The sequence below is a fragment of the Jaculus jaculus genome, chromosome 8 (genome assembly GCF_020740685.1).
Source record: "Jaculus jaculus isolate mJacJac1 chromosome 8, mJacJac1.mat.Y.cur, whole genome shotgun sequence".
NCBI classification, from domain to species: domain Eukaryota; kingdom Metazoa; phylum Chordata; class Mammalia; order Rodentia; family Dipodidae; genus Jaculus; species Jaculus jaculus.
In genome coordinates, this window is record NC_059109.1 from 70,712,390 (window position 1) to 70,725,138 (window position 12,749).

Below are 12,749 nucleotides of genomic sequence, written 5' to 3' on the forward strand. Positions count from 1 at the left end.
TTATGCGGAGGCCATCTGACTGGAAGCCTCTGCTTTCCAACTCTTTGTTTCGTTGATTCTTTCTTTTCCTTTTTTTTTTTTTTTTTTTGGTTTCTATTTCACTTATTTTTGGTTTGCCTTGTTCTTCTTTTTCCAAGGCCTTAAGTTGTTTACTTGTGACCTTTCTAATTTCTTTTTTTGTTTGTTTCTTTTCTTTTGAGGTAGGATCTCACTGTAGCTCAGGCTGACCTGGAATTCACTGTGTAGTCTCAGGGTGGTCTCGAACTCATGGCAGTCCTCCTACCTCTGCCTGCCAAGTGCTGGGATTAAAGGCATGTGCCACTGTGCCTGGCTTACCTTTCTAATTTCTTAACATAGGCATGTAGAGCTGCCAACTTCTCTATTAGGACTGCCTTCATTGTGTCCCAAAAGTTTTGTATATTGTGTTCTTATAGTCATTTGATTCTATGAACTTTTTTATTTCTTTCTTGATTTCTTCAGTGACCCATTCATCATTTAGTACTGTACTGTTTAGCTTCCATAATTTTGTGTATGTTCTTTAGGTATTCTTCCTGTTGATTTGTGCTTTAATCCCATTGTGATCAGATAGAGCTCAAGGAATTATTTCAGTTTTCCTGTATTTGTTAAGATTTGTTTTGTGTCCTAATATATGGTCCATTTTAGAGAATGTTCCACGTGTTGCTAAAAAGAATGTGTATTCAGCAGCATTTGGAAGAAGTAGTCAGTAGGTATCTGTTGGGTCCATTTGTTTTATGGCCTCATTTAATCCAGATGCTTCTGTGTTATTTTTTGCAAGATAACCTGTCAATTGATGAGAGTGGGGTATTGAAGTTACCCATTATAACTGTGTTTGGTGTTACCTGTGACCTTAATTCTACTAGTGTTTGTTTGATGAAATTGGGAGCCCCCATGTTAGGCGATTATATGTTTAGAATTTTAATGTCCTCCTGTTGGAGTATTCCTTTAATCAGTATAAAGTGAACTTCTTTATCTTTCATTTTTTAAAATATTTTTATTGACAACTTATATACTTACAGAAAATAAACCATGATAATTCCCTTCTCTCCCCTACTTTCTCCTTAACTACTCTACTCTCCATCATATCCCCTCCTTCTCTCCATTAGTGTCTCTTTCATTTTCTTAACTTTTCTTTTCTTTTCTTTCTTTTTTTTTTTTTTTTTGTGGTAGGATCTCTCTATAGCCCAGGCTGACCTGGAATTCACTATGTAGTCTCAGGGTGGCCTTGAACTCACAGTGATCCTCCTACCTCTGCCTCCTAAGTGCTGGGATTAAAGGCGTGTACCACCACACCCGGCAGTCTCTTTTTTATTTTGATGTCATTGTCTTTTTCTCCTATTATAAGGGTCTTGTGAAGGTATTGCTAGGCACTGTGAGATCATGGATATCAAGGCCAATTTCTGTCTGGACAGTTGCATTGTAAGGAGTGGTGCTCTTCCTTTGGCTCTTACTTTCCTTCTGCCACCTCTTCCTCAATGGACCCTGAGCCTTGCTGGGTGTAAAAGACATGTTTCAGTGCTGGACACTCCTCTGTCACTTCTTCTCAGCATTATGCTGCCTTTTGGGTCACCCCAGTGGTCATAACCATCTGAAAAGAGAAGCTTCTTGTGGTGGTCTGATTCAGATGTCCCCCTAAACTTAGGTGTTCTGATGGCTAGGTTCCTAGCTGGTGGAGATTTGGGAATTAACACCTACAGGAGGCAATGTATTATTGGGGGCGGGCTTATGGGTATTATACCCAGCTCCCCCTTGCCAGTGTTTGGCACATTCTCCTGTTGCTATGGTCCACTTTATGATGGCCACCCTCTGCTCATGCCATCGTTTTCCTTTCCAACATGGAGCTTCCCCCTTGAGCCTATAAGTCAAAATAAACCTCTTCTTTTTTTCCCACAAGCTGCTCTTGGTTGGTGTTTTCTTTCTTTCTCTCTCTCTTTTTTTTTTTTTTCAGAACAAATTTATTTTGATTTGTGAAAATATTAGGAACTTTGAAAACAGCCTGAATATTTGACTATACCAAAAACAAAATACAAGTAAATATAACATTTGAAATTATATTCATCTTTAGAAAAACATTTTAAAATAACATGTTAAACTCTTTTCTCTATAAGGCAAAACAAGTTCACTAACCCACAACACTGAAAAATTTTGCTTTTATTTTAACTATCATACCTTTAAAAAAAAAAGGGAAGAAGAAAACACAGCATTTAATTCCTACCCAGAAATTATTTATAAAATAATATACTAAAATGCTGGCAAATCTGAAAGCAAATCTTTCAGTCACTAATTCAGACTTCATCATCACAAAGTATTGTACAGGCAACTAGCCTGAGTTACACTTATGTCTTACTAAATACAAATAAATAGAACAGACAATGAAAAACAAACTAAACGTCTTCCTGTCCAGCTTCACAAAGCAAAAAGAACAAATTAGTTCCAGAGTTACATGTTCTATGAACAGACAGCCACTTTCTTTCTAGTCGCTTTGTCTTCCACTATGAAAGTCCCTTTACCTTGGAGCAAGTGCACAAAGGCAAGGCTGCGTCCCTCCTGTTCCCTCACATCACACTTGTAAGCTTCCCTGTCAGCATGACTTCAGCTAACCCGTGAAGATGTCTAAGTGCCACCCTGTCTACTTAGCAAGGTCCTGTCTATTCAATGAAGAATAAACTGTCCTCTCAGACTAATTTCCCAGGCACATAATATTCTCAGTCTAAACAGTTTATTTTGTGATCCGCATTGGTCACTGCCAGCCTTTTTCAGTAACCATGCCTGTGAGGACTTTGAAATTCTCGAAACTCTGCAAGGAACCTTCATAGTATAAATGTGTACATTAAGTTGAAGGGTATTCTTATTTCACATGAATGCAGAGGTCAGACTAGAATAGATTTCTTTCATCCTCACATGGGAAAAGAAGGAAATGCTACTCACTTTTGTTTTGAATTTCCTTCAGCTGACTTTTCATAACACAAGACTTGTGACCTTTCAAGTCCAAGTTCTTACAGAAACACTTGCGTTCCTTTGACAATTTACTTTTCCAGTCAGTTTCCTTTACTAAAGTCCAAGATTGTCACTTTTAAAATAAAACTTTCTCTATATGATCTTATAGAAACTTGTTCATTTTTTACATGTGATGAAACTGTGCACTAAACAGTCTTGCATTCTTCATTTTCAAAGCTTTTAGCACGACTTATACTATTATTTTCTTATAAGGACCCTGGCCTTTCGCCTTTCCAGCCAAATATCCCGGTTAGGATTCTTCTCTGGTAAGCCACTAGGTTCCTCTAGTTAGCAGATTATGTGCTCTTGGTCCAGGTTTTGATTCCATTTTTCCCTAATATTTTGCCACAAATGAATCTTTTAATAAAATTAAACATAGAATTTCTAAGCTTTTTTCTCATATCATCTTCAGGTTTTTGAAATCAGTAGCTCTGTGTAGAAAGCAGTGAGTACTATATATTAATGTCAGAATTTTTTAATTTGTGTGCATTTATGGGTGAGCCAGGGTCTCTCTGGTACTTGCAAACAAATACCATATGCTTGCACTATTTTTGCTTCTGGCTTATGTGGGTGGCTTGGGAATTGAAACTGTTTCTTTCTTTTTTTAATTTTGTTTTTTTAATTTTCATTTATTGGAGAGTGACAGCCAGAGAGAGAAAGAAAGAGAGAATGGGCACACCAGGGCCTCTGCAAACAAACTGCAGATGTGCGCCCCCTTGTGCATCTGGCTTATGTGGGTCCTGGGAAATCAAGGCTCAAACCGGGATCCTTAGGCTTCACAGGCAAGGGTTTAACCACTAAGCCATCTCTCCAGCCCCTTGATTGGTGTTTTCTACCAGCAATGCAAACCTGACTGCAATACTACTCCAACCAAAAGGGAGAGTAGCATTGATATATGAATATGAACATTAAGTGTAGGGCTCACAGGGAGCTTGGTGAGAGTAATATATGCATTTATCCAGATAAGAGAAGGTTTTACAAGGGTGCTGTTTTCCTGGTGAACCAGGTACCAGCACAAGAGGGAAGGAGATCAACACAGAGAAAAATCAACTCCTATCAAATCAGAGAGCCAGAGCCCCAGAGGCCCCCAACACCTCATCACTGAAGCAGACCAAAAATGAACCCAACATGGCTCAGGGAAATTTTGTGGAAGAGAGGGCAGAAAGAATGTCAGAGCCACATGTTGGGTCATGATATGCAGAGACATTTATCCTACCCATAACTGGGCTAACTCCACAATGCATGACCCATATACCTCAACAAGGAGGGGCCATGAGGGGGGTAGGTTACGGATGAGCCTAATAATGGTACCAAACTGACTGTATTTGCTGAATACAAAACTAACTAATAAAAGTTTTTTTAAAAAAGAGCAGGCTTGAGCTGGGCGTGGTGGCGCATGCCTTTAATCCCAGCACTTGGGAGGCAGAGGTAGGAGGATCGCCATGAGTTCAAGGCCACCATGAGACTACATAGTGAATTCCAGGTCAGCCTGGGCTAGAGTGAGACCCTACCTCAAAAAAACAAAAACAAAAACAAACAAACAAAAAAAGAGCCCTAAGGCTCATGACCTTACCTGCTATAGGCTTTTGATTAAGTTTTCAGTACTAGGCATGTATTTTCTCCCATAGAGAGGGCCTCCAGTCCAATTAGAGAACAGTTTGATTCCCCCAGAGCAGGCATGCTACTATTGCACTCATTCGGTCATCTAGCCAAACTTGAGGCTTCCACTGTCCACTGTTTTTACCGCTGATGACATGTCTTCCATAGGGCTGCATGCAGTGCAGCTTTTTTCCATCTTTTAGTTGGCTGGTCTACAAGGAGAAGGGTTTCCACTCAGCACCAGCTTGATTTCTCAGTGTTCTTGCAGCCCAGACATGTGGAGTCTTCAGCAATGGGGTCTTATCATCTGTTACTCATGTGAAACCAAGGGCCTTGGCAATAGCCCCTAATGTTTAGGAGGGAACAGCGACATCCCTGGCCAACAATTTACTAGAAGGTATCCTATCCCTGGCACTAAAAATTTTCTAGTAGCAATCTATATCTTCTGAATGTGCCATTATCCAAAAAAGTAGAATTTCGTATGCCTTATTCATAATATCTTGAATTTTTTCTTTTTATTAATTAATCTATTTAATTTTTATTAACATTTTCCATGATTATAAAAAAATATCCCATGGTAGTTCCCTCCCTAATATCTTGAATTTTGATTGACCCTCTCCCCACCATTCATTTACTCAATCTCTTCCCCCTGGCCCCTTCTCTCTTACTTTCTAGCTTAGTGGCCTCTGCTACCGATTTTTCATTCCAGCTCACACACAAGTCTATACATTTGTAGCTAGGATCTACATATGAGGGAGAATATGTGATGTTTGGCATTTTGGGCCTGGGTTAGCTCACTTAGTATAATCCTTCCAGATCCATCCATTTTCCTGCACATTTCATAATTTCATTTTTTTTCTTTACTGCAGAATAGAACTCCATTGTGTAAATGCACCCATCTTTATTATCCACTCACCTGTTGAGGGACATCTAGGTTGGTTCCATTTCCTAGCTATTGTGAATAGAACAGCAATAAACATGGTTGTGGAAATATCCTTCTCAGGTTGTGAGAAGAGTCATTGGGATATATGCCTAGGAGTGCTAAAGTTGGAGCATATGGTAAATCTATTTTTAGCTGTCTCAAGAGCCTCCACACTGATTTCCACAATGGCTGTACCACACTACATTCCCACCAATAGTGTAGAAGTATTCCCCCTTTTCTGTATCCTCACCAACATTTATTGTCATTTATTTTCTTGATGATAGCCATTCTTACAGGAGTGATATGGAATCTCAAAGTAGTTTTATTTATTTATTTGAGAGTGACTGACAGACAGAGAGAGAGAGAAAGAATGGGACACCAGGACCTCCAGCTGCTGCAAACAAACTCCAGATGCATGTGCCACCTTGTGCATCTGGGTAACATGGGTCCTGGGGAATTGAGCTTTGAACTGGGGTCCTCAGGCTTCTCAGGCAAGCGCTTAATTTTATTCATTTTTGTCTGTTCTTTCTTTTGTCTGATGAGATTTGCTAAGGGTTTATTAATTTTGTTTAGCCTTTCAAAGAAACAACTCCTTGTTTCATTGAATCTTTGGATTTTTTTGTTGTTTCTATTTCATTAATTTCTGCCCTAATCTTTTTTATTTCTTCCTGTCAACTGATTTTTGGTTTGCCTTGTTCTTCTTTTTCCAAGGCCTTAAGATAAAGCAGTAAATTGTTATTTATGAACTCTCTAATTTCTTTTTTTTATTAAAATATTTTAAAATTTTTATTTATTTATTTGAGAGCAACAGAGAGAGAAAGAGGCAGATAGAGAGAGAGAGAATGGGCACGCCAAGGCTCCCAGCCACTGCAAAGGAACTCCAGATGCATGCGCCCCCTTGTGCATCTCGGTAACATGGGTCCTGGGGAATTGAGCTTTGAACTGGGGTCCTCAGGCTTCTCAGGCAAGCGCTTAACCACTAAGCCATCTCTCCAGCCCTCTAATTTCTTAATATAGATATTTAGAGCTATAAATTTCCCTCTTAGGATTGCCTTCACTGTGTCCCAAAGGTTTTGGTATGTTGTATTGTTATCATCATTTGAGTGTATGAATTTATTGATTTCTTCAATGACTCATCATTCAATAGTGTACCGTTTAGTCTCCACAAATTTCTGTACATGTCATAGTTTTTCTTGTTGCTGATTTGTAGTTTAATACTATTGTCATCAGATAGAGTACAAGGGATTATTTCAATTTTCCTGTATTTGTTAAGATTTGCTTTGTGTCCTAATACGTGGCCTGTTTTGGAGAATTTCCATGTGCTGCTACGTAAATGTATATTCTGCAGCATTTGGATAGAATGTTCTGTAGATAGGTGTTAGGTCCATTTGTTCCATGACATCACTTAATCCACCTCAATCCCTCCATGTAGTGCTGCCAACCTGGTGCTCTGATCAGATGTGCTGGATGCCCTGCTGCCAGGAGCTAAATGCATTCTCCATTGGGTTGGGGTTCTGTTGGTTGGGGGATGGGAGAGTACAGGAAGCCTGGAGTTGTACTGGAACTGCTCAGCTGGTTTTCTCCTGTGTCCCGCTGTCTCCCCTTCAGATTTATTGACTTTGCAAGGAGGCTGATGAGGTTGGAAAATCTCCTTGTTTGGTCTCTGCTCCTGCAGTTGGGCACTGGACAGGCATGTGGGTCTGGGTTCAGCAAGCTCCTTGGTGGGATTTTGGCTGACTTCCTCCTATTTCTAAGGAAATAGTTGCAAACTGGTATTTACCAGTGTTCTGTGGATGTTTCCAGGTTCTTGTCATCTTATGCACAGACTTGAAGAAAGGCACATACAAGTAGTGACATAGCAACAAACTTTACTAAAAGCAAAAAAGGGGCCTGGAAATATAGTTTAACAGTTAAAGCAGCTGCCTGCAAAGCCAAAGGACCCAGATTCACTTCCCCAGTACCCACATAAGCCAGATGCACAAAGTGGCACATTCGTCTGAAATTCCTTTGCAGTGGCTGGAGGCCCTGATGTACCCATTATTTCTGTCTCTATGTACACCTCTCTCTCTTTCTCAAATAAATAACTTTTTAAGAAGCAAAGAGGTATTAAAGGTTTGAAGTACACTACCAAAAGGGGTAACTGGAGTGGAAAATACTCAAAGGCCCTGGTTGTTGGCAGATTCTTCTTCTGTTTAAGGAGTCCACAGGAAGGAGAAGGCAATTGCTAGGGGCATCATTTGAGTGGTTCTCTAGTTTGATTGGCAGATTTGGTTTATATAACTATTTTTCTGCTGTGCATGTGCCATCTAATTTTAATCATATGTATATCCAATTACACATAGGCATAAGTTTTTAAGTGTTCCCCCACCCCCAAAAGTCCACTTGGAAAACACAGCTTGTCTTATTGTTTGTATCCAAAGCAAGTTCAATCTAGACCATCCCCTACTGTTCTGATTCCAGATATATGTAAGAAGATATTTGAATAGAAACTTATCACAAATAATGGTCTCTAAGGGAGTAGAAAGCTGTCCCATTGTATGGAATGGAGTGTCTGAAGTTTGGTGCAGGTGGGGAGTGTCAAGTTGCCAACAGGTTGCTTAAATGTATTGTGAAAAGGGTTATTTTTATTGCCCAGGCCAAGCAGTGTCCCAAGTTGCTAAAACTATTTTCTATGCTTGTCTGCCTCACATCCCTGGTAGTACACTTTTATTTATAAGATTTTTCACCATCTTGGACCCCACAGATTCCTTGACAAAACAAAAAACAATTGGGAAGACCGTGAAAAATTTGAAAAAGTGCCTGGAAAATATGACATGCTACAGAGGGACTATGCTGCTAGTACTCAGGTACACCCAGGCTATGCCTTTCAGGGGGAGCTGTCTCCTTTCAACCAGGGTAAAGTCGAGAAGGCTTAGATTAGTCCAAGGCTAGAACAGGGTGGAATACTTGGAGTCACTGCCTTTTCCCACCTCAGAACTCCACTCATCTTTTTTTATTTCAAAGGCCTGATGGAGTCCAGAATATGCCTGACTTGCCTGTGTACTGCTACTTACTAGAATTCTTAAGAAATTTAATCCCTTGCTTCCAGAAGTTAAAATTATAGAGCAAGAGAGGAGTAATGAACATACTAAGAAAGTTGCTTTTAAAGTTGTCTACCCTTCTGCTTCTGTACCACAGTAAAGACATTAAGGGCTAAGGGTACAGGTCAGTGATCAAGTGCTTCTTAGCATACATAAAGCCCTGGGTTTGATCTCTAGCACTGTAAATACATAATAATTTTGACAAACTGAGGTCTAGCAGGATGCTGAAACTTATGTCTGAAAATAGAGAAATTTTGGTCTTAATATGAGATTTTAGGTATAAAAGCTATATTTACATATCTAATGACATTATTGGGAGGGTCTTTGAAACTTGAGTGCTTTTCTTTGGGAGGAATAGCTAGCGCTTGGGGGTAGAATTTATATTGGCTACTCTAGATTACTGAAAGAGTCTATCTGTGTTCAAGCTGAGGACCACTCTGTAGAATGCTTCCTTCTAGTAGCTAGAGAGAGAACATTACAGATTTTAGAGGTCTTGTTTTGCTGTAGGATAAAGATGAAACAAAACAAGAGGAATCTCTTAATGCCCCCATGAAACCAGAGTCACAGCTACATCTTCGGGTGCAGGAGCTAATAAAGTTGATCTGTAATGTACAAGCCATGGAAGAGATGATGACTGAAATGAAATATGACACTAAGAAAGCCCCACTTGGTAAGACTTCAGCTCCTGAACTGTGTTCCTCTATATGCAAACAAACCAGATGCATGTGCCACTTTGTGCATCTGGCTTTATGTGGGTACTGGGGGATCAAACTCAGGTCATTACGTTTTGCAGGCAAGTGCCATAACCACTGAGCTACTTCTCCAGCCTGAAAGGTGAGAGATTTTGTTGGACAAGTGCTGCAGTCAGGTTTGCATTGCTGGTAGAAATCACCCAACCAAGAGCAGCTTGTGGGAAATAAAAAGGTTTATTTTGGCTTACAGTTTTGAGGGAGAAGCTCCATGATGGCAGGGAAAAATGATGGCATGAGCAGAGGGTGGACATCGCCCCCTGGCCAACATTAGGTGGACAATAGCAACAGGAAAGTGTGCCAAACACTGGCAAGGGGAAACTGACTATAACATCCTTAAGCCCGCCCCTAACAATACACTCCCTCCAGGAAGTGTTAATTCCCAAATCATCATCAGTTGGGAACCTAGCATTCAGAATACCTAAGCTTATGAGGGTCACCTGAATCAAACCACCACATTCTGCTCCTGGCCCCCATAAACTGATATCCATACATGATGTAAAATTCAATGCATTCAGTCCAACCTTCAAAAGTCCTCATAGTCCAAGATCTTTTAACTGAGCCATAATACCAAAAACATCCCTCCCCCAAAACATATAATGGCACAGAATACGTAACTCCCACTGCAAAAGATGGCACTGGGCATAGCAAAGAAATATTCAACCAATACAAGATTTAAAACAACCAGGGCAAACATCAAACCCTGTATCTTCAAGTTCAACAACTCTAGTCAATGACAAATCTCCAAATCTGATAATTCTAACCAGCAACAAGTCTCTGGCATTCCAATTCCGCCCCTCCAGTTAGGCTACTCAAAGTCCTGGAAAACTTCATTGGGGCCAACAGCTTTCCTTAGCAGCCATCTTGTGGTCCCAGCATCTCCACTGGGTCTCCACTGCAATCCACAGTTCATCCTCATGGTCCCATGGGGTCTCCATGAAGGCATCAGCAAACCTGCTTCATACTGCCCATGGCCATTTCCAAAACACAAGACCGTGTTGCAAACTCAGTGACCCTCTCTTTCCTGCATTTCTTATATTCCACAATACCAGGTAAGGCGCCAATTTGTTAATCCAGGGGGAATAAAGCAGACTTTGAATAACAGGACACTCCTTGAGCACTCAGGCCCCTTCAAAAGAGTCTACGTTCTTCCTGTTGCCCCAGTGCAGGTCAGCTAGTGCAGTCTCAAAAGTTGTAATCTGTCAGTTGCACTGAATGGTCAACAGTTCACCGAAAGAATTTTCTTTCTGTGCCATATCCCTCTGCTCATACCAGTCCATTTCTACACAAAGCAACCCTGTACAACTTCTCAGGACATGAACATAAGAGCAAGCTTCTCACACAAACTGCTAGCCCAGTTCAAGCAAAGCTCTTTCTCACCCTCCTAAGCAAAAACTCTCAGTCCATAGTTCTTACTGCCTTCGGGTCTTTCAGCTCAGACCAGAATAGTCCATCAAGCTATACTGATAGCCCTGCAAGGCATCTCTTAGGCCAAAGTTTCAAATCCTTCCACATTCCTCTTGAAATTCAGCTCCAAAAGGCCAAAGCCACACAGTCGGGTATCTAGCAGCAATCCCACTCCTCAGTACCACTTTACTGTTACAGTCTGGTTCGTGTTGCTGGTAGAAATCACCCAAGCAAGAGCAGTTTGTGGGGAAAAAAGAGGTTTATTTTGGCTTACAGGCTCAAGGGAGAAGCTCCATGATATCAGGGAAAATGATGGCTTGAGCAGAGAGGGTGGACATCACCCTCTGGCCAACATAAGGTGGGTAATAGCAACAGGAGAGTGTGCCAAACACTGGCATGGGGAAACTGGCTATAATACCCTTAAGCCTGCCCCCAACAATACATTGCCTCCAGGAAGCATTAATTCTCAAATCTCCATCAGCTGGGAATCTAGCATTCAGAACACCTAAGTTTATATATGTAAGGGACACCTGAATCAAACCACCACAGCAGGGATATATATGGTTTACAAGATGAGACCCTAGTTTGGAATCTGATCTGTGGCTCTGGGCTTTCAGGGAAGCTGACAGTGGCACAAATCAAGGCTGGCTACCAGTCCCTTAAGAAGATTGCGGACTGTATTCGGGCTGGCCAGCATGGGCAAGCACTCTTGGAAGCATGTAATGAATTCTACACCAAGATCCCACATGACTTTGGGTAAGGTTGTGTCATTACTTCATTCTTCTCCCAACCCTTATTTTCAGCAACAGCTATAATCCTGTAAGTCTTTCATTCCTAAATATCATCTTAGATGGTCTATGATTTATAAATAGCCTATATAATATTTAGAATATGGGAAATCAGAGGCTGGAGAGAGAGCTCAGTGGTTAAGGCACTTCCCTTCAAAGCGAAAGGATCCAGGTTCAATTCCTCATTTCCCACATAAGCCAGATGCACAAGGTGTTGCATGCATCTGGAGTTTGTTTGCAGCAGCTGGAGGCCCTGGTGCTCCCATTCTCTCTCTCTTTCTCTCTGCCTCTCAAATAAATATTTTAAAAATGTATATATAGCCAGTAAGTTGAAAAGGAGACATAAAGGGAAGAGAAAGGAAGGGAGGAGGACACTTAATAGGTTGATATTGTATATATGTAAGTACAATGATTGTAATGGGGAGGTAATATGATGGAGAATGGAATTTCAAAGGGGAAAGTGTGGGGGTGGGGAGGGAGGGAATTACCATGGGATATTTTATTATAATCATGGAAAATGTTAATAAAAATTTAAAAAACAAACAAACAAAATAAATAAATAAATAAAAATGTATATATATATAAAAAAGAGGGCTGGAGAGATGGCTTAGTGGTTAAGTGCTTGCCTGTGAAGCCTTAGGAGCCCAGTTCGAGGCTTGATTTCCCAGGACCCACATCAGCCAGATGCACAAGGCGGCGCATGTGTCTAGAGTTCATTTGCAGTGGCTGGAAGCCCTGGCGCACCCATTCTCTCTCTGTCTCTCTCTCTTTCCCCCACCCCTTCTCTCTCTGTCGCTCTCAAATAAATGAATAAAAATAAACAAAAATATTTTAAAAAATAAAAGAAAATAGGAAATCAAGGCTGGGGAGATGGCTCCACAGTTAAAGACACTTGTTTACAAAGCCTGTTGGCCCAGGTTTAATTCCCCAGCACTCATGTAAAGCTGGATTCAAAGTGATACATTTATTTGTGAGCCCATGGGAGATGGAGCCAGGAGAATCTGAAGGAAGGCTCAGTTCATTCTTCTGAGTTGGTTTGTTTGTAATCTGGCATCTCGTTTTCAGTGATAAGAGACTCTGTCTCAAAGAAGGAATGCAGATACCTTGGAATTGTCCTCTGGTTTCCAATGTGCATGTTCTTATGCATACACTCAAGTACTTTAAAAACTTATGAGAAATCAGTACTTGG

The 12,749-nt window shown here is 40.7% G+C and overlaps 1 protein-coding gene across 3 annotated transcripts in view; it reads left to right on the forward strand.

Moving 5' to 3' along the window:
* The window catches only part of Parp2 (poly(ADP-ribose) polymerase 2), a 40,530-nt gene that overhangs the window by 20,482 nt on the left and 7,299 nt on the right, over positions 1-12,749 (forward strand). For all 3 annotated transcript variants that reach the window (XM_012951584.2, XM_045156645.1, XM_045156646.1), the window contains exons 7-9: positions 8,280-8,382; positions 9,124-9,286; positions 11,390-11,528. In XM_012951584.2, the coding sequence (XP_012807038.1) occupies positions 8,280-8,382; positions 9,124-9,286; positions 11,390-11,528 (405 nt within the window). The remainder of the gene's footprint in view (positions 1-8,279; positions 8,383-9,123; positions 9,287-11,389; positions 11,529-12,749) is intronic.